General features: G+C 49.8%; 1 protein-coding gene across 20 annotated transcripts in view; it reads right to left on the bottom strand.

Moving 5' to 3' along the window:
* Window positions 1-22,343, bottom strand: part of NCOR1 (nuclear receptor corepressor 1) — a 1,907,529-nt gene that overhangs the window by 1,186,860 nt on the left and 698,326 nt on the right. For all 20 annotated transcript variants that reach the window (XM_086955042.1, XM_086955041.1, XM_086955040.1 and 17 more), the window contains one exon: window positions 21,193-21,449. In XM_086955042.1, coding sequence (XP_086811168.1) covers window positions 21,193-21,449 — 257 coding nt within the window. The remainder of the gene's footprint in view (window positions 1-21,192; window positions 21,450-22,343) is intronic.

The raw sequence follows: 22,343 nt of genomic DNA, 5'->3' as shown, positions 1-22,343 counted from the left end.
GCTCCCAACACTCAACAACAGAGGCTCCGTCCCTAACAACCTCAGGAAAGTTCCCCTCACACTAGAAAGCTCGACCACCCTTCTCTCTCCCAAACTCAAATGCATCCTACTAAACTGCAGATCGGCCCAGAGACATTCCTCCGACATCGCGGATCTTGTCTTAAATAGGGAGCTAGACCTAGCCTTTCTAACGGAAACGTGGCTCACTGAAGCCTCTACCCCGATTATGGACATACTAGTCCCCCCCAACTATCACATCATTAGGCTGGACAGGTCTCCTGGCAAGACGGGCGGGGGAATTGCATGCATTGTTAAGAGCAACCTCTCCGTTACTCAAGTCACCTCACCCTCCCTCTCCTCCTGTGAACTCCTCTGCCTAGACATCATCAGTGAGGGCAAACAAGTATGTACTCTACATCTCATTTATCACCCGCCTGGTGACAATCTCATATTCACCCAACAAGTCATGGACCTGATCACTTCCAACGCCGGTCGGCAGACCACTCAAGTCTACCTGGGTGACTTCAATCTCCACTGGAACGATCAGAAAGACACTTCAGTGAATAGTCTAAAAACTTTCCTCAATGCGCTTGACCTCACCCAATTATGCGATAAACCAACACACGACAGAGGCGCGATACTCGATCTCATCATTGCCAAAGAGAACGCTATTCAACTGGAAGCGATTCTACCCTGCGATTGGTCAGATCACCGCATTATCACCTTTTTTATCAACGAAAAAGTTAAACCTAACCCTACTCAACCAATCAAATCCAAAACATGGAAAAGGGATTTGAAGAATCTTAACCCCTCCACCCTACCTCCCCACATCGGCAACCTCCTCCTTCCCCCTTCAGGTGCCTCAGATGTTCAATCACTGACTGACCACTACCTTGACTCTATGAATACAATAGTCAATGAAGTCGCCCCTCTGCAACTGAAGAGAGTCTCCACCAAAATTTCTAACCCCTGGTATGATGACAGTCTCAATGACGAAAGGCGTAATATGCGAATGGCAGAGCGCACCTGGAGATCGGACCCTTCAGCACTGCATCTCAAAAAGCTCAAGAACAAGAGAAATGCCTACTTTAGGAAAATAAAGCGCACAAAGTCGGACTTCTTCAGCCGCCAGTTGGACCAAGCGAAGAATAGGCCAAGAAAACTGTTCGAGCTAATCAAGACCCAAACAAAGGCACAACCCACACAATCAAATAGCACAACAAATGACACTCCACACTGTGAAGCCTTCTCTGCTTTCTTTAAACATAAGACTGACAACATAAGAAATGACCTCATCATGGATGTAAATCGATACTCCAACTACACCAGAATGGCTGACACTCAACCTAAAAACAAGGCATCCTGGCAGTACTTCGACACCTACTCGGAAGAAGCTATACACAAACTGCTCTGCACTTTGAAGCCCTCTAATCACCACACAGACCCTCTACCTGCTAATGCTGTAAAAGACTTTATCCCCTTGCTCCTCCCTCTCTGGACCAAGATCATTAACAGCTCTTTGCAACAAGGACACATTCCAGACTCCCTTAAGGTGGGGCAAGTCACGCCTATACTCAAGAAACCTACAGCTGACCCGTCTGACCTAAACAATTATCGGCCCATCACCAATATCCCCACCCTGGCCAAACTGTTGGAGAAATGTGTCCAACTCCAACTAACAAAACACATTGATCAATTTGACCTCCTCAACCCTCATCAATCAGGTTTCAGAGCGAAACATAGCACGGAAACAGCTATGACACACATAATTGATGACGCCCTCCAAATTCTGGATCGTAATGAGTCCTGCCTCCTCATCCTTCTTGATCTCTCGTCAGCATTTGACACGGTCAAACATGAGAACTTGTTGGAGCTGCTAAGTACTAGGATGGGGCTATCGGGAACTGTTCTCAAATGGTTTTCGTCTTTCCTTCACAACCGGTCTCAGAGGTTCAAGATCGACAATGTACTATCTACACCTGTGCCTGCAGATCTAGGGGTTCCACAAGGATCCACCCTCTCTCCTACACTGTTCAACCTCGTTATGGAACCCCTCGCCACCTTGCTTCAAGCATCCAATGTTCAATTCCATATGTACGCTGATGACACACAACTCTATCTAAAGTTACAGTCCCCGGAAGATATCAAACAGCTGAATTCCACGCTTATTAACACCCAATCCTGGCTGGCCGATAATCACCTCAAACTGAATGCTCTAAAAACTGAGTTCCTACTCATCTCACCTCCGGCGAAAATCTCCACCACCCAAACCTGGCTCAACAACCTAACAGCACTCAATGTCCAACCTACCATCGTGGACTCGGCGAAATCCCTAGGCATCACACTCGACGCCAAGCTCGACATGCAGCAGCACGTCAGCAAAGCCACAAAAGCAGCTAATTTCCAAATTAACACGCTGAGGAAAATTAAACCCTTCCTCCCGGCCAAAGACTTCCAAACTGCTGTACAAGCTCTAGTCATCCCTCGAATAGACTACGGAATTGCGACCCTCAGCGGTCTCCCACAATCCACAACAGCACCCTTAAGAGCCTCCCTGAACGCTGCCGCGAGACTCATTACTGGCTCTAGAAAGCACTCGCACATATCCCCAGACCTAAAGTCTCTAAAATGGCTGCCTTTTGAAGCCAGAATACAGCTAAAAATTGCAACTATGACACACGCGGCCGTGCACCACAAGGCACCCAACTACCTCGCTCAAAAGCTGTCTATATCAGGAGGTTCGAGATCCAATAGGAGTGCTAAAAATCTACTCCTGAAACCTCGTAGATTTCGGAAAGCGAAAACTTACAAACGCTCCTTCTCTGGAATGGCACCCAGGATCTGGAATGCGCTCCCTCCTGAAACAAGGCTAATCACCTCCACTGCACTCTTCAAGAAAGAGGTGAAAACATTGCTTCTGGCCAAGATCTCCTGATCGCTACAGATGTTGGGTCAGAGACTCTGCATTGCTTGTACCGCTGCTCTGCATATCCCCTGGCACTATACTTGACTTGTTGGGGGCACTATTACGCTACTCTCTTACTACCGACCAAGATATGATACACGTTGGTTTACTGATCCACCTGTACGACATTGTAGTCGGATCAATGACCTGTGCTGCTCTATACTACTCCCTTACCTTATCATATATGGATTGGTTTTATGTTTGTTTTTATCATCCATGTTATTACCATGTTACTTACCATGTTATTACCATGTTATTACCATGTTACCATGTTATTTACCTGATCATATATGGATTGGTTTTATGTTTGTTTCTATCATCCATGTTATTACCATGTCACTGACTATTATACTGTTCCCATTATCTCTGTTTACTCCTATTGCCCCTCCCTGTCTTTGTGAAGCGCTCTGATATCTGTAAGGATCCTGTTCGCGCTATATAAAACTTTGAATAAATAAATAAATAAATTTGACCTCAAACACTTGGGGGGGAAAAGCAAGTCATTGTCGTTTGAGAGTGGATCCTCTATATGAAGACTTTCCCCTGTAGGATTTCGAAGACTGCTGCCGGGTGGACTGCTGTTGGTTGGAGGAGTAACGCTGATTAACCTGGTTGTAGGAGCGATATTGAGTGCTTCCTCCGCGAAAAGTGGAAGAGGTGCCGCGTCCACCACGAAAAGGTTGCTTCCGAAACTGTAAAGTCCCCAATGAGCAAGCAGTATCAGTGTCCTTCTTGATGGACTGTAATGCCTCATCAACATGCACCCCAAAAAGCGACTCGCCGTCATACAGCATATCAAGGATTTTAGCCTGTACCTCCTGGCGGAAAGAGGTGGACCGTAACCAACCCTGCCTCCGCAAGACCACTGCCCCAGGAAACGGACGAAAGCCAGTACAATCAAGGTCAACTGCGCAGTCAATAATTTCCTCCAACATTCTCTCTCCTTCCTTTAGAATTTTTAAGGCTTCCGCTTTGGAAGCATCCAGGATGAGTGCCACCAGGGCAGACATGTCCGACCACATCTGGCGGTCGTAGCGGCCCAAAATGGCTAAAGCATTAGCCGCCCTCACCATTGTGGAGGCCATTGTGGAAAACTTGCGTCCGATAGCGTCCAGGCGACGACCCTCCCAATCTGGAGGAGTTGTAATTGGAGAAGTCTGATTTCGTGAACGACGTTGTGCAGCCCGAGTGATCACCGAGTCAGGCTTTGGCTGTGCAACAAGGCACGCTGGAGATCCAAAGGGCGCCTTAAATTTTTTCTCAAGGCGAGGCAGTTGCGCCGGTATTGAATTTGGAGTTTCCATTAATTTCAATCCTTCATTCCAAATGAAATCTATAATGGTTATGGTGTGGACTTGCTTGAACGGCTGATTTTTAAAATCTTAGAGGAAACAGTCCTCCTTCCTCGGGACTCCGGGCAGTTAAAAGTGTTGAGCATCTTTATCAATCAGTTGATGGAAACTTGCAATGTCCACCGGAGGAGAATCACCTGGTGTCACCGGAGGAGGGGATGGCGTCTGAATTTGAGAGTCGCCCCACTCAGCCATGTGAGTGGCATCATCATCATCGTGAACTTCTCAATCTTCACGTTCTGGAAGGAGGTCATCAGCGTACACCGTAGTGTGTATTTTAACTGACGTCTGAACCTGAGGAGAAGGCGTTGGTGGCTGTGGTAGTGGAACAGCAGCAGGAGCCGCAACAGCCGCAGGCGCATATTGCACAGAGGAACCCTGTTGAGAAGGTGGGAAACGCCGGTTTTAGTCCTCCAACATATGCTGGAGATTGGAGATGAGCTACAGAGGCAGTTTCGCAGTTGGAACCTGCACAGAATGTTCCTCAGCATGAGAATATTGGTCGTCATCATCTTCACCATAGTCCTGGCATTTGAGAATTAAATCTGAAGGACTGCGTGCCACTCTGAAGGAATCATCCACATCAATGTCAGAATCAGAGTCCTGCTCAGAACTCGTGGCAAACAAGGGCGAGGGAGGCTGTGGATCACTTGGGATGGACAGCTGGTCAACGGGCAGCTTGCGACGTTGGTGCAAGGGGTCGACGGTGGAAGAGCCAGACCCGGAGGAAGAAAACGGCACCAAAGGCAAAGAAGCAAAAGAAGATGGAATCATCGTCGACGGTGTAGACAACAATGATGGCATTGGCGTCGACGGAGTCGCTGCAGAAGGATCCACTATCGACGGACCGCCGACGGTGTGGGCGTCGACGAAGTCGTCGATGAAGCGGTCATCGACGGTGCAGTCGACGGGACCAACGAAGAAGAAGATTTCTTTAGAACTTTCGTCTATGCCGATTTACCTGATGACGAAATAGTTTTCTTCGTCGACGAAGAAGCAATAGGTATCGTCGACGGAACAGTCTTAAAGCTGAGGGATACTTAAGTCGACATGGATCCGGAGGCTGATGTCATCGAAGGGGCAGACCTCGTCGTCGGGACAATCGTCGACGCTCCCGTCGACGATGAAACATGTTTCCGAGCAGAAACATGATGGGAAGCAGCAGGAGATGCCTGAGAGCCAGGACGCGTGGACGTAGCAGGAGGTGGTGAGGACACCGCAGAAGCCACAGATAAGGAAAGTTTCGTCTTTTTCAGGAATTGAGAGGGCAATTCCTGCACACTGCTACGTTTGGAGGCTGCTTTTGAAGGTCCAGACACCAGGCTTTCTGCGTCTGAAAGTGCCAAATCCTTATCCTTAAGTCTTTGAAGCCATAGGAGGAGACGGCCTTCTCTGTCCTTAGGGGTCTTAGTAGAGAAGGTTCTGCAAAATTTGCATTTACCAACCTCAAGGTCGGGATAAAGACAATAAATGCACTTCTTGTGGGGGTCATCAAAGTAAAGACGCAATTTCCCACAAGAAGAACAAGGTTTAAATAAAGACTTCTTACTTGAAGACATGCTGGATTCACAGGAAAACTTGAAAAAGTTGAGAAAACTGAGCAGAGCTCAGGGAGACTTCCTTCACACGACGTGCGGTAGAAAATCTGAGGAACTGAGTTATGGAGGGGTGTTGGCGCCTGATTGGCTGTAGTTTGGACTAACATAATGACAGGAATAGGTTACAAGTGTTTTTTCTCTCTACCATGTACTCCTATGTAGGAATTGAGTTTGGGTATTTACTACTTTTTCTAGTGTATATTTTATGTGTTAAGTATTTACATACATATGTTATTAGTATGTTATTGCTATTTTATTTCCTGTGGGACTCCCACTTCGACGATGGGGAATATTCAAACATGTGAATCTATGAAAGACACCCTAATACTGGAGAACTCACTTTTCCTCCATAGGGTAACATTGACTGGCTTCACTTAGAAATTCTTCCAAGTGTGGAGTTTTGAAACTTTAAAAATATTCGTCTAAAATCAGCCGAAATACGAAAACGAAAATACTAATCTGTTATCAGGAGAGATCCCAGTGCTGGATATTGGTGCCCAGCACTGACCCTGAAAAAGTAATTACAACCGTACTTACTGCTAACTCAATTTTCTCCCATAGGAAACCAATGACTCTTTTTCTGTGAAATTTATTCAAAGTGTCGATTTTTGGAAACTACTAATATTCTTTAAAAATCGTACCAACTATAAAACTTTAATCACTTACCTGTTTTAGATAGATGTCCCAGTGCTGAACCTAGGAGTCCAGCACTAGATTACAACATTAACAAGAACATACTTTACCTGCAATTTGAATTTCCTCCCATAGGATAACATTGCCTGTTTTTTGCTGAAAAAGTTTCTAAGTGTCGATTTTACAAACGTACAAAAATCGTCTGTATAACAAAAACACAATTGTTCAACTGTGTATAGGTGGTGCACCAGTGCTGGATCTAGGATCCATCCATAGAAAGAGTAACCATAACCTCACTTACCTTCTAAGTGAATTTCTTCCATAGGAAATCATTGATGTTTTTCTGTGAAATTTCTACTAAGTGTTAACTTTTAAAATACCGAAATACTGCTTAAAAATCACTACTGGGAGGGGCGTGGCCAGGCGCCAGCGAAGATGGCCGCCTAAATCCCGAGCTCCGCAGGGACCGCGACTGTCCCCGCGACTATCCGTCCATTATCCTGGCCAGGGCGCTTCTCCATCTGTGCCCTGACCCCCCTTCAAGGAGCGACCACTACCGGAGCGAAAACCGGAGCTCTGGGACGCAGTGCGGCCGTGCCGCGGCCGTTTATATAGCCGCGGCGGGCCTGGAGCTGTCCGTCTGGATCCGGCGGGCCGGGAGCCCCTCTACTCGAGGCCCCTCCTTTGGGGCCTACTTTCGTCACCCCGGCCGGAGGGGAGCAGTTGCTCCGGCGAACATCCTGTGGCGAAGGCGCCAAGGCCGCACATCTACTGACCGTCTGATGGGGCCTGGTGGGGCACGAAGGCGGGAGGGGTCGCGCTTGCCCCCCCCCCCCGGAGGCGCCGGATACGGACGTCGCCATTTTGCAGGCCCGATCGGAGCTGGGCCCAGGAGACAAGGAGTGGTGAGAGACGACGGGTGAGGCACACGCTATAACTGCAAGCACCCCTGCTATAAGGGAGGGCCTTAGCCTCGAGGACACAGCGGCAAGACCCAGCAGGGGTAGAGTGGCCGGACTGGCATTGAGGGGCGGTGTAGGCCGGGTCTGGAGGGAGTGCCCCTGGGGGACGAGGCCCCTGAAGCGTGGTACTTGACGGACGAGTGCCCTGACGAAGAAGCACTGACTCTAGGAGTGGTGTGGAGAGCCGGGATCAGGATGGAGCCCAAGAGCATGCCATATACGTCAGAGGGCGAGGGGGCGTTCCGGTACCCCCAGGGGACCATTCCCCGGAGTGGAGGCGCACTGGGCCTGCCGGCGGCTGGAATTGACCTGTTGGGGACTGTGCGAGGACTCCGATCATCGAGGTTGGCACGTGGAGGCCTGGAGGTGCTGGACGCACGGCCGCAATTTTGTTGATAGGTGGGGGGGTCGAGGCCCTCTCAGCCACAGGAGGGCACCGGCCACACGACAAAGGGGGCGAAGACGCCGGATAGCCCCACTGCAGTCTCCCGCTCCGTCGGTCCAGGTGGTTGGGCGGAGAGGGCGCCGCCAGTTCATCATGAGGCCCAAGGGTGGTGCGTCCACCCAGACAAACAAGCTGGATAAGGACAGTTGGGAGCGGCGGCCGGAGACCAGGCGGGCCTGACGGAACCATACCTAACATCCATCATGGCTGCGATCCAAGCGCTGGGGACCAACCTCGAAACAAAAATGGACAAAAAATCTCCATCGAGATGAACCTGCTTCGTACAGATCTGGGTATGACCACGGACCAGTGAAAGTCAAACGAAACGGACATTAAGGCATTGCAGGTGTCTGAAAAACGGCTGAAGGGCGGGTCAATGAGCTTGTACACCAACACCGCCAAATGGCCCTGCGCCTCGAGGATCAGGAAGGGAGGGCCCGGAGGAGTAACATCCGCGTGGTAGGTGTGCCGGAAGGAACAGAAGGGCAGAGTGTGGAACTGTTCCCTGAGGACCTGATCCTCCAACATCTGAAGCATAAAAGATAATCCAAGATCATTACGATCGAATGGGCTCACCGAGCACGGGTCCCTAAACCTAAGCTGGGGGGCTCCGCCCAGAACTATAATAGCAAAAATCCTGAACTTTAGGGACCGAGACGCTATCCTTCAGGTAGCAAGGCAACAGGGCGATCTACAATTCGAGGGAGCCACCATCTGTTTCTTTCCAGACTTCACCTTGCAGGTCCAGCAGGAACGGCACTCTTTCTTGGGATTGAAAGCGGCGCTCCGTGAACGAGGCATAAAGTACATGATGTTTTTCCCAGCCAAGCTCAAAATCATCGTGGAAGGCAAGTCCCTGTTCTTCACCACACCAGCTGCGGTCCAGGGATGGCCTGACACGGCGGCGCCAGCTACCGAGGGACGGCAGGAACGCTGCACATGGCGGGAGCACCGGGTCCCATCCCCCGGGTCAGCGGTGGACAAATCATATGGTGATGCGCAGAGCCAGCGGTCGTGGCGCTCCAGATCAGCCAGTCCCCAATGGGACCCTAGCCAAGATGCGGCTGCCCGCTGAGGACTTCCAATGTGGGACCTTACCCTGCTGAACTGTAATGTATACTGTGGTTGTGTGGTGGACGCACTTTGACTGACTGTGGGGATGATGTTTCCATGTGCCTAAAGTCTCCGGGACCTTGGATTTGGTTTGTGGTGCTTCATACTGAAGGGGTTAATTGGTCTTGGGGCAGCGTAGGTATGGCGGCGGGAGTTGGGGCCGGCACACGTTCTCCCTAACAGAGTTTCCTCGGGATGGGGCGGTTCCTCACTGGGTTGGGGTTGGGCGAAAGGCGCTCTGCTAATTGGGGCAGTGGGTAGTTTGAAACTGGTGGGGGGTTGGCGTTGGGGGGAGGATATGAGGGAGCTGAAAGGGGGACAGGGGAAGGGGTGACAGGGGGAGGGGGTGTGGGGTCTGGTGGGGAGGAGGGGGTATTGTTTGTTTGGTCACTCATGAAAGGTACTGAGACGGTCCAGGGGCGTGCAGAGATCCCGGGGTCAAAGCTGACTGTGAAATGTGGAAATGGCTAAGAAATGGGACAAAAGCCTCAAGATCCTGAGTTGGAATGTTCATGGGGTGGGGGACAAACTCAAACGCACAATGGTACTGTAATTCGTTAGGCGCCACCGGTCTGATGTTGTGATGCTACAGGAGACTCATTTGCTGGGCAACACCTACCACGCCCTGAATAGGTTTGGTTACACCTTAGCAATTCACTCCGGCTTTACTAGAGGGTCCAGGGGGGTGGATATCCTCCTGCGGCGTACCTTCCCCTTCCTTCCTGATCACACTGACACGGACCAGCAGGGGCGCTTTGCTGCAGTCTCGGGTACATGGGAGGGGCGCAGGCTGACTCTGGTATCCACGTATATCCCGCCGGGTCTCCAGTCTCAGGCATACGCTGACCTCGGTACACTGCTCCTATCCCTCCTGGAAGGGCAGTTGTTCGTAGGGGGGGGGGGGGACTTCAATTCAGTAGTCTCCGGTACAATGGACAGACATCCACCCAGGGACACACCTCGGGGGCAAAGATGGTTGGGAGATTTCCTTGGGACGTTTGGCCTCACGGACGTATGGCGCCTGGCACATCCCACAGACACACAATACACTTTCTTTTCGGGACCATACCACTCTTTCTCCCGCCTTGATAATCTCCTCACTCCCCTGCACCGAGACACGGTGGTGCGTACGGCGACGCATCTGGCGAGAGGTATTTCTGACCACTCGCCGGTTTTGGCCCACCTGACGGTTGGTGACAGGTTGGAGGGGTGCGTTGCACCTATTAACGCCTGGTACCTCCGCAATGAGGACACGCGTAGGCACTGACCCTCTCCGTAAGGCACTGACCCTCTCCGTGGCCAATTATTTCAATAGTAATGACGGCTCAGTAGAATCGGCAATTACACTATGGGAGGCATTTAAAACGGTCCTCAAAGGTCCTCAGAGGAGAGGTCCTTTCGACAATTGCCGGTCAGCGTAAATAAAAGGAGGCGCAGTTGGTCGCGATCGAGGCTGACCTGAGTGCGTTGGAGGAAGCAGCGCGGACTGATGGAGCGCCGGGGCACATCATCGGCTGTCCTTAAAAAACGCAGAGTACCAGGCAGTGGTAACGGAGGCAGCAAAAAAGATGGCAGCCTCCAGGGAGGGCAGGGTCTAGGACCAGGGAGACAAGGCGGGTAGGCTCCTAGCGTGGCTCGACAAAAAACAGCAGGCCAGTAAGGTGGTGGCTGAGATGCATACAGCGGACGGCACTGTAGTTTGAGAACCGCACGATATAGTCACTGAATTTGCCCGGCACTTCCAGGCAGTCTATAGCAGGGGGTCTGACCGTCCAGAAGAAGATTTGTTGCACTATTGGCGGACCTCAGGATGCCGGCCCTCTCTGACGTGGAACGTGATCTCTTGGAGGCCCCACTCACTACGGCGGAGTTGGAGCGTACTATCGGAGATCTCCGTCCCGGCAAGGCGCTTGAGCCTAACGGCCTTAATATCGAGCTCTACAAGCTCAAACCTGATGCCGTCAGCCCCTACCTTAAGCGTATGTTTGGAGAGTAGGTCCAGGGGAGTGCTGCCATGTGACCAAAAACTAACAACTATTGTAGCGATTCCTAAAGAAGGGAAGCCTCTGGAGCTGTGTGCCTCATACAGGCCTATCTCCCTGTTAAATGCGGACCCTAAGATTTTAGCGAAGGTCCTGGCTAATAGACTTCAGCTGGTTCTCACCACATTGGTCCACCCGGACCAATTCGGGTTCATGCACCACCGTAACACAGCACTTAATCTCCGTCGATTGAACGGGGTGTTGGGAAGATGCCACACGATAGACTAGGATGCAGTAGTGGTGTCGCTCGATGCCACAATGGCCTTCGATACCCTCGAATGGCCGTACATGATGGCGGTCCTCCGTAAACTAGGTTTTGAACCTAGCTTTATCTCCTGGGTACAGCTCCTCTACTCAGAACCACTTGCCCAGGTGGTCGTAAACAACTAGGTATCTGAGGCTTTCACCCAGGGGTGCCCGCTCTCGCCCCTTCTATTTGCCCTTTCCCTTGAGCCGCTGGCCACCTGGATCAGGCAGGATGTCTCCCTGAAGGGGCTCCGATGGGCTGATGGCTGGGAGGACAGGATCTCCCTGTACGCCAACGACATCCTCCTCTATCTCTCGCGGCTCCGGAGATCGTTGATCGTAGCTCTGGACATCTTTACCAACTATGGTAGGAACTCCGGATACAGCATCAACTGGAGTAAGTCTCTCCTATACGTCCTTCACGGCACCACCCCCATACTTACACGCGACTGTCCCATTAAGGTGGTCACCGAGGGCTTCACGTACCGAATATGCTACTTACCAGTATGCATCTGTTCTTGGCATGTAGGGCTGTTGACATTCATATCTGTGCATAGATCGCCGCCTAGTGTTGGGTCCGGATGATCGCACATTGTTGTCCTGGAAGAGTCTTCGAAGTATCACGAGATAGGTGGCTCCTCCCCTGGACTACAGTGCGCATGGGCATCGACTCCATCTTCAGATTGTTTTTAGCCATTGTGGCCAAGATGGAGTGAAACTAAGTGAATGATGACCATGCTAGAAGTATGTGTGAATGCTGCAGCCGCTACAGGCGCCGGGGAGGAGGGTGGGCGATATGAATGTCAGCAGATCTACATGCCAAGAACAGATGCATACTGGTAAGTAGCATATTCGGTTCGAGGCATGTGGGCTGCTGAATTCATATCTGTGCATAGAATACATAGCAGTCCCTCCATTAACGGCGGCCGCCCTTGGCAGCTGGTGCAGTTTGGAAAAGTATTTTTAGAACAGCCTGCCCTACAGCTGCCTGCTGTTTGGAGTGCACATCAACACAGTAATGTTTTGTAAATGTGTGTGTGGTAGACCATGTGGCTGCTCTACATATGTCTTCCAAAGGAATATTTCCAAGGAAAGCCATGGAGGCCCCCAACTTGCGGGTGGAGTGGGCCTGTGGTGGAATGGTGAGAGTGCGCTTGGCTTTCTGATAGCAGATCTGAATACATTTAACGATCCACCTGGCTATACCAGCCTTGGAAATGGGGTTACCCTTGTGTTGTGGCGCAAAGGCAACAAAGAGTTGTTTAGTCTTCCTAAAATCTTTGGTCCTATCAATGTAGTACATTAGGGCCCTTTTGACGTCAAGTGTGTGGAGCATTCTCTCCGCAAGTGACTCTGGATTTTGGAAGAACACAGGTAGTTCTATAGTTTTGTTGATATGGAACTGAGAGACTACCTTAGGAAGGAATTTAGGGTTAGTGCGAAGCACCACCCTGTTAGAATGAATCTGAATAAATGGCTCTTGGATAGTTAGTGCCTGGAGTTCACTAACTCGTCGTAGTGACGTAATCGCTATAAGGAAAGCCACCTTCCATGTTAAGAACTGAATTTCGCAGGAATGCAGTGGCTCAAAAGGGGGACCCATTTGCCTGGTGAGGAAAACATTGAGGTTCTACTCTGGAGCTGGTGGCGTCCGCGGAGTAATGACTCGTTTGAGTCCTTCCAGAAAAGCTTTAATGACAGGCACCTTGAAAAGTGAGAGGTGCTGTCCGCTTTGGAGATAAGCAGCCATTGCGGATAAATGTATACGAATGGAAGCATATGCCAGATTACATTTGTACAGATGTAAGAGATAACAAATGATGTTTTGAATAGATGCATCCAGTGGGTTAATGTTGTGGTCTTCACAATAAATGACAAACCGCTTCCATTTCGCCGCATAGCATGCTCTTGTGGTGGGCTTCCTTGCCTCCCGGATGATGGCCATACAGTCAGGAGGTAAGTTGAGGTAGCCAAACTAAGACCTCAGGAGCCAGATCGCCAGGTTGAGCTGTTGCGGATCTGGATGCTGAATGTCGCCATGGCTCTGCGTCAAAAGCCTGGGTGTGAGGCGCAGCCGCTGATGCGGCACCACAGACAGTTCCAGAAACGTGGTGTACCATGGTTGGCGAGTCCACGTTGGAGCAACCAGGATGAGAGTCATCGAGTGCTGCTTCAGCTTGCGTGCCACCAGCGGTATTAGAGGTGCTGGGGGAAAAGCGTACGCAAATTTGCCTGACCAGTTCATCCATATCGCATTGCCCTGCGACTGTGGGTGTGGAAACATGGCGGCAAAGCTTCGGCATTTTGCGTTCTCCTTTGTGGCGAACAGGTCCATCTCTGGATGACCCCACCTTTGGAAGTACGGGTGGAGTACTGATGGATGTATCTCCCACTCATGCATTTGGTGGCTGTACCTGCTGAGCAGGTCCGCCATCTGATTTTCCTTGCCTGGGAGGTGTTCTTCCCATGAGGAAGATGTTTCTCTGAATGGCCCACTTCCACATGCTCTGAGCCAGATGAGACAACTGTGGAGAGTGTGTTCCTCCCTGTTTCTGAATGTAGTACATTGCCGTCATGTTGTCTGTCCGGATCAACACGACCTTGTTGCACAGATGTACTTTGAAGGCTTTCATAGCCATGAAGATAGCCATCAGTTCTAGAACATTGATGTGCATCTTCCTTTGCTGTGGTGTCCATAGTCCCTGCACAGTGTAGTGGAGTACATGAGCTCCCCATCCCTGGAGAGAAGCGTCCGTCGTCAGGATGATCTGTGGCACTGGCTCCTGAAACGGTCGTCCCTTGCAAAGGTTTTGTGGATTCCACCAATGTATGTCCGACCGCTCACCAACACTAGGTCTTTCAACTGTCCGTGAGCCTGAGTCCACTGACGTGCTAAGCACTCCTGAAGCGGACGCATATGTAGTCTCGCGTGCGGGACTATGGAGATGCAGGAGGCCATCATGCCTATCAACTGCATGAACACACGTGCTGGAAGCGAGTGTTGAGGTCTGAATTTTTGTATCAGCGATTGAATGCTGCTGACCCTCATTGAATTCGGCTGTGCTGCGCTGCCAATGTTTATTGTCGCACCCAGATACTGCCGTATGTGGGCGGGTTGCAGGTGGGACTTTGGGTAATTCAGTGAGAATCCCAGATCGTGAAGAAGGTGAATGGTGTTGGGCATGTGGGCGGCACACTGCTGGGCCGAATTTGCCTGGATGAGCCAGTCGTCCAAATAAGGATAGACGTGAATGTTCGGTCTCCTTAGGTGTGCTGCCACTGTCGCCAGGCACTTTGTAAACACCCTGGGTGCCGTGGTGACCCCAAAGGGCAGAACCTTGAACTGATAATGTTGGTTGTGGATGGTGAACCGTAGGTATTTTGTGTGTGACGGGTGCAGCGGAATATGAAAATACGCATCCTTCAGATCTAAGGTTGCGAGAAAATCCCCTTGACTGAGCAACGGTAGGACTTGCTGCAGGGTCAGCATGTGAAAGTGCTCCGACAGGATGTACTGATTGAGGGGTCTGAGGTCCAGTATGGGTCTGAGGGACCCGTCCTCCTTTGGTATTAAGAAGTACAGGGAGTAAACCCCTGTGCCTCCTTCTTGCACAGGCACGAGCTCGATTGCCCCTTTTCGCACGATGACGAGGACCTCCTGCTGCAATAAGTGCAAGTGCTCGGCGGACATAGGACGGTGTCTTGGGGGTATGTTGGGTGGAGTGGATGTCAACTCCAGACAATAACCGTACTGTATATGCTGTGTGACCCACCTGTCTGTGGTGATGGACTTCCAGACTGGCAGGAACCGTTGTAGTCTCCCCCCGACCGGTGTTGCGTGGTCGGGGGTCAGTGACAAGGCGTCACTGTTTGTTAGTGACAGAGGATCTGGAGTTGTTTCCACGACATCATGGCCATGTGGAGAAAGTGGTTCCACAAGAACAGGAGTTGAAGTGGAATCCTTCTTTTTCTTTAAAGGAATTTTATAGGACTCCATTGGCTGTTCCGGGGCAATTTTCCGTTTATGAAGGGAAAGTCTGCCCGTTTCGGCATCGATAAAATGTTCTTGCTGTTCTTCCAATGAAGATTGTCGATGCTTTAAGGCCGGGACCACTGTCGTCGACTTCGGCACCGAGGGCACCTTCTCGGGCACGCTGGCGAACATCCTAGGGGTGAAAGCCTTCGGCGCCACTTTCGGCGGCAACGTGAAGTGAATGGGCGTCGACGCTTTTGGAGGTTTATCGACAGGCTTCGAAGGTGGAGGATCTTTTGGGCCGACAGTCGAGGCCTTCTCCTTGATGCGCTTTAGGGAGTCAGCCACCTGCTTGGAGAAAGCGGCGGACGGCCGCGCCGAGTCGACGGGATCCTTAGAGGCACCACTAGACGTGGACTCGTGGGTTGCGCCGCTTTTGGCCTTGTTTTGTTGACGCGGAGTGTCGAGAACCTTCGGATCACCGAGTCCTTTGTTGGTGTCGACCACCTTCGGCGCCGATTTACTCGGCTCGACTACCCTTCGTCTTCGGCGTGACAGACTTCGTCTCGACGCCCTTGACCTGTGTCTTCGTATCGACAGACCATCTTCAGGACAATATGATACTGCATTTGAAAATAACCCTTTTCAAGGAAAGGCCCGACTACACAATATGTGTAGAAGAGTTGCTGTAAAGGACACTCGCTGGTGTATCTTACACACTTCTTAATGCTCCGTAGAGGCACAATCAATCTCCTCAAAGGTGCGCTACTAGTCACACTGTTCGATGTTGCAAATGCAGTAGTTATTCTGTTGCAACGGATGACGGGAGTCACAGCAATCCTCAGGTTAGGGAGTAATAGCGCACCTTTTGTCTTGAAGATGGTCCGAGAGAATAACTTGAACGAAGACCAAAACGTGGACTCTATTGCCCGTTTCCTGCACAATTGTTTTACTACTTTGACTATTATGACATTTATCAAGATTTGATTTTTTAAAGTAACTGGCATTTTACGCATGGGATATGGGTCAGATTAGACTGTACCTTGTTTATGTTTCTTTGCATTTAATTTAATGACAAGTATTTGTCTGTATGTACCCTATCAAACATATCTATAAATTAAATAAATTTTGATACGAAAAAAAAAAAAAATCACTACTGGGACTTAATCGATTTTGCTCAACTGTTTACAGTACATGTCCCAGGACTGAATTTAGGAACTAGTCCTGCAGCTACAAGTTATCTATTACCTTCTTTTAGAAATTCCCATTGAGATCAATGTGTTATTTTGTTTGAAATTGTGTTGACCAAGGCAACAACTGTAACTATCCTATTCCAAAGTCTTTTGAAAGTATTTATCTAAAAGTAACTCAATCTGAGAAAGTATATTGGGATACCTATTGTTGGTTCTAAAATAAAACAAGTATATATTTTTTTATACAAACCATTGGCCTAGAGTTCAGTTCTTGAGTATGTGACAATATTTGCTGACTGAGTGTGTACAGCAAATGCTTTACACTGTCCTCTGATCCTGCCTTACTGCTCAACCAAGCTACCACTTTAGAGAGTAAGGATATATCTAACTTTAGCCTCTGCCAAACCTCTGGGGTCTGTGGACTCTGTGTACACTGTACCTATTTGGGAACAGTATATACAGAGCCACTTTCTCACACGTAGATGGTGATCGCCGACAACGCTTCGGCAGCGACCAACGCTTGTGAGACTCAGATCGACGGCAACGTTCATTGCGTCGACGTCGACCGCGGGGAAACGCACGACGGCGATCTCGCCTTTCTTCGCCTCGACGTTGATCGTCGGTGTCGCTTCGACTCAGAGCCCTGGATCGGCTGATAGTATGTCGAGGTCATACCTGCTCTCGATGTCGTTTCCGTCGTACTCGACATTGACTGGGACCGGCGTCATTTTTCTGCTGGGGAGCCCCCCAGAGGTCGAGGCATAGGAACATGGTAGAGGACTTACCCTCTCCTTTGCCAGAGGCTGAAGAAGCTGCCTCGAGTCTCCTCTGCTCCATCCCTTGGAGCTGAATCTTCTCCCTGTCACGCAGGGTGCGCCTAGAAAAAGTCTTGCAGATAGAACAGGTATCAGGCACATGAGGCACAGGCAAACACAGAATACAGACTCTGCGAGAATCAGACTTGACCTATTTCCTACCGCATTCAGGGCACTTGTCAAATAGAGATGGCATTTTGACAAGAAAAAAGCTGAATATCCGCCACAAAACTACAGCAGAAGTTAGATAAAGGCCAAAGACGTCGAGTGAAACTGCAAAAATCCAAATATAATCACTAATTTTTAAGAAATAACAAAAAAGGTAGAGCTCAATGCTCCAGGGTCCTGCTAGCAGGAGCTGGAAAAAAAGAACTGAAAGTAAATGCCTTTGGATGTGCCTCATGGGATACGGGGGGGTCTCTGTAGACTCTTAAAGGCATGGTACCCATTTGCAGACACCTAATGGCAACTTATGGGCGCTTCTCTATCCATTCCTTTTCATCTCTATCATGAAAAAAAGTTTTGTGAAGGAGAGTTTTTTTATATGTAAAACTCAGCAAATTACTACATTTTAAGTTAAACTGGCTATCGTTTTTCACTTCAGGATTAAGTAATGGCCAGTGTAGCCTAGTTGCTTAGGCTGCATTATTGTCCATACAGGCCTTCCTCTAGAAAGGCAGAAGATGACAACTTAAGAAGATATATCTAATGAAGTTCCCCGGGGTCCAGGCACATGGGCAGGACTATTCACATGATTAGGACTATCGCGGAAATCCCCTACAAGAGAAGTGCATATACTGTTACCAATCCCAACTGTATTACAACTGTATATTTACTGCAAAGTACTTATCTCTTACTTGTGCCAGGCTTGCTTGGTTCTAGGAAATAATATAACTAAAAAAATATGGTTTATACAAAAACAGACGGTCTGAAGTTCAGTATTTGAGTGTGTAAAATCATTTGCTGATTGAGTGTGTGCAACAAATGCTTAACACTGCCTTACTGCTCTACCACACTACCCCAAATAAAGAATACTTTTACCTCTGCCTACCTTTTGGGTGCACACTATACCTCACTTTGGTATAGTATATACAGAGCCAGCTTACTACAGGGCCCTGAGGTCTAAGATAGGACGCAGGCCTTTGTCCTTCTTGGGGACCAGAAAGTAGCGTGAATAGCAACTACGACCAACTTCTGGCACAGGAACCCTTTCGATAGCTCCCTTGGCCAAGAGAGCTGCAACTTCCTAGCGGATAAGGGCCAAGTGATCCTCCGACATGCGATGGAAGGATAGTGGCCTGGAGGAAGGGGTAGCCTCGAAGGGGAGGGAGCAGCCCCTTCGGATTATCTGCAAAACCCACCTGTCCGACGTGATGTTTTGCCAGTGGGGGAGATGATGGCGAATTCCGCCACCCACTGGCCTCCGGTGGCCCTGAAAGATCAGACTAGGAGGGCTTGGAGGCTGCTGCAGGGGTGTTATGGGTGAACTAGCCCGCCCACTGGCCCCCAGACCTGCGTCTCAGGGTCCCACGGCCACGCAGAGGCTGGGCAGCTTACATGAGCCGGTGGCTGGACTGCGAACATGGTGGAGCACCCCTTCTGTAGCCACGAAAGGTAGAAAGAGCAGACTGTGTGGGGAGAGTGGTTGCCGCGAGGCCCAAGGACCTGGCCCTAGAATCCTTGAAGTGCTCAGGCGCCGAGTCTGCCTTGTCACAGAAAAGGCAATGGCCAGCAAACGACATATCCAGCAGGGTGGATTGGACATCGCCAGAGAAAGCAGACATCCTCAACCAAGCGTAGCGCCTCATGGATACTGATATGGCAATCGTTCTGCTCAGAGTCTCAGCGGTAAACAGCCCACATCTTTTGGTGAACTTAGCTGCGGCTCTACCCTCTGCCACTGCGTGGATGAGAATGGCCCAGGCCTACTCCTGGCACTGTGGCAGCATACACCGTATGGGTATAATGACCAAAGAAGCATGAGGTGTTCACCGATCGCAGCGCTAAGCTGGCGGAAGAAAACATCTTCCCAAGGTGGTCCAGCTTCTTGGATTCCATATCTGGGGGCACAGTAGGGAATACGCCCTCAGAAAACGAGGCTTGGACCACCAAGATATCGGGGGTCAGATGTTGGGAGAGGAAAAGTGGGTCGCACATGGACATCGGGCAATTATCCTGTCCACAGGAGCCCCTATGTTGGGCTTGGACCAAGTGCCCATAAGGATGTCGGTGAAGGCTTCATTAAAAGAACGATGGGGCTCCAAAGAGGCTGCTGCTGGTTGAAGCACCTCCGACAGGAGGTTAGTCCTGACTCCCACTGTAGGAAGCTCAAGGCCAAAGACCTCTGCCGCTCTTCGCAACACCACTGCATAGGAAGCTACCTCCTCCGTAGCCACAGTAGAGGGGGAGGGAGAGCATGTCACGGTCTGGGGAGGTATCCAGACGACTGGCATCACCCAGGTTCTCTCGCCAGTCCGGTTCGTCAAGCTGGTCAGCCAAAGGGTCTGGAGACCACTCCCAGTCCTCTTCACACTTCTATGGTTGGCACTCGGGGTGGAAAGGAAAACCAGGAATGAACGTGAGTACTAAGCACCCTCCGGCGCCGGTACCGACGTCAATCAACGTTGGTCCAGCGATGTATTCAAGTCGGGGGTGAGGCTGGGGTTGATGCCGGCCGGGGGCACAACCAACATCGGGGAGTCATCACTTGAATCAACACTAGGGGAAGGTATTGTGAGGTCGACCGGCGCAGATCTGAATCTGGGCCTCGATCCTCGGGGGTCATCTGGCAGCAGAATCTAAGGCCTAGGGCCCACAGCTGAGTCCACAGGGCCCGAAGCTACCCAAAGATTATGTGAAGCGGTTCGTAAAAAGCTCGAAGCTGAGATGGAGAGGCTCCGGCTCCTGGAAAGGAAGAAAGCGTGGAGCCGTCCCAGAAGAAGCCACTGAGGGGAGAGCTGGAGAGCGTCAACGCACCGGGTGCAGCCGGTCGGACAACAGACAGGGCATAGGCGAAGAGCACCGGTGCTTCTTCGCCTTCTTCTTGTGCTTGGAATTACCCTGGATGAAGACTTGGAAGACTAATGGTGATGGTGGTTCCCCGACCGGTCCTGCGACCTTCCTCTCGACCGTGCCCACGAGCAGCGCGGAGCAAACTGCCGGGCCTCCAAAAGCTTTCGGGACGTGCTCCTACAAAGTCTTCAGGTTCGTGGCCCGACAGTCAGAGCACGACTCAGGTCGTGGTTGAGCTCCAGGCACCAGAAGCAAGTGAGGTGCAGATCCATGACGGATATCAGCTTATGACAGGAGTCACATGGCTTGAATCCGGTTCGGAGAAGGGACATCCCTCATGCACCATAATACTCAAAAAAGGCATTGCCAAAATGTCGAAAAAAGCTAGTCAAAAATTGAGTAAGGGGCAAGCTCTCTCAGGATCTGCGCTAGGCTGGAGCGGAAAGAGAAAGAACCGACGTCAGCAAGCAGGGGCAGTGTCTAAATAGACACCGCAACGTTATCCCGGCGAACATGACGTGCCGATGGACATGGAGTCGACCGACGTCACCTACCGACACGCAGGTGTACTGCTAAAGAAAAAAGATCTCTGGAACCGGTCTGGCGCCTGGGGGTAATTCTAAAGGTAAAGAATCTATAACTACAGTCTCTTTCAGATAAACGATAATGCGACATGCCATGTCTTATAAATAATGTAGCTATTAAAATCTAAAAGGAAATATAAAAATAATTAGGTATAGCACTCAAACGTTCAATTAAAGCATATTTTAGATATAGATCAGTTTCTAATGTTTATCATAAAGTTAGCAAATCTTGCATTTCTTCAACCCAATTAATACTCACAAGACTCTGGTGGTGGGACTGACAGTGGGGCTGGTGTTTGCGGAGGTTCTTCTGTAGCTGTGGGGGTGGTGCTTGGGGTAGGGATGGTGGCAGCATTTGCTGCTGCAGCTTCGTTGGCCATTGATCTTGTAATGCGCCCCTTTCGTCTGCCTTGGCTGTTGGCAGTTTTTCTTCCTCTGGGTGTGACCTGCTCCTTCTCCTCCAGTTCCTCCACAGTGACCTCAACCTTCTTCTCCTCTCTCTCTTTAGTAGCTTCCCTGATTGTAAAAGAAAAAGAAAATACAGCAATTCATGCATTATTGCTGAGGTGAGGTAATGAAATGCTCAACAGTCAGCATGTCTTTTCCCCTTCAAATACACTGGACTAAAAGAAACAAGTTACTTACCTGTACACTATGGTTATCCAGTATTGATATCTTTCATAGATTCACATCACTTGTATCTTCCCCATCATCATGGTGAGAGTCTCTTGGTAAAGGAAATAAATAGCAGTAAAAATAAAAACTGTCTAAATACCATAGATAACCATAGACCTTAGCCCAGTACCATCATTATGTGGTCCAAATGCCAGCCAATGAGACACCAGCCCTGATATCACACTACCCAGCAGAGCAACCATACCTCAGATTTCCAGCCCCGAGTGAGAGCCAAGGAAGTAAACAGAGATAAAAAAGTGGTCTACCTGAGAAAACGGGGAGGCGGGCGGGTCGCATGTGAATCTATGAAAGATATCAATACTGTAGAACCATAGTGTACAGGTAAGTAACTTGTTTCTTCTCCAGTATTGAATCTTTCACAGATTCACATGCTTGTATCAGAATAGAAAGCAGTACACTTAGAAACAAGCGTTTCCAGGAAAGCACCCTTTTTCCTTAGGCTCGGCTTCCTGTTGAGGAGTTCAAAATTATGCTATAGAAGATAAAACAGAATGTATGCATAGACATGTATCATAAGGCCATATATTACGCACATTTCAATGATATATAGTAAACTACTATTCAATGTAGCATTTTAGGAAAAAACATTCACATGAAAAAAGAGCCATCTTTTAGAGAAAACATTATCAGGAAAATACCTTAATGAAACAGATGACTTAGCACGTCTTGTCCCACTGCTGAATCTGCATTCCAAGCTGTGTCCAGACAGTAGTG

The sequence above is a fragment of the Lissotriton vulgaris genome, chromosome 2_1 (assembly GCF_964263255.1).
Source record: "Lissotriton vulgaris chromosome 2_1, aLisVul1.2, whole genome shotgun sequence".
NCBI lineage: Eukaryota > Metazoa > Chordata > Amphibia > Caudata > Salamandridae > Lissotriton > Lissotriton vulgaris.
Note: the sequence above shows the minus strand (reverse complement) of the source record. Positions and strands in the feature narration are given on the sequence as shown.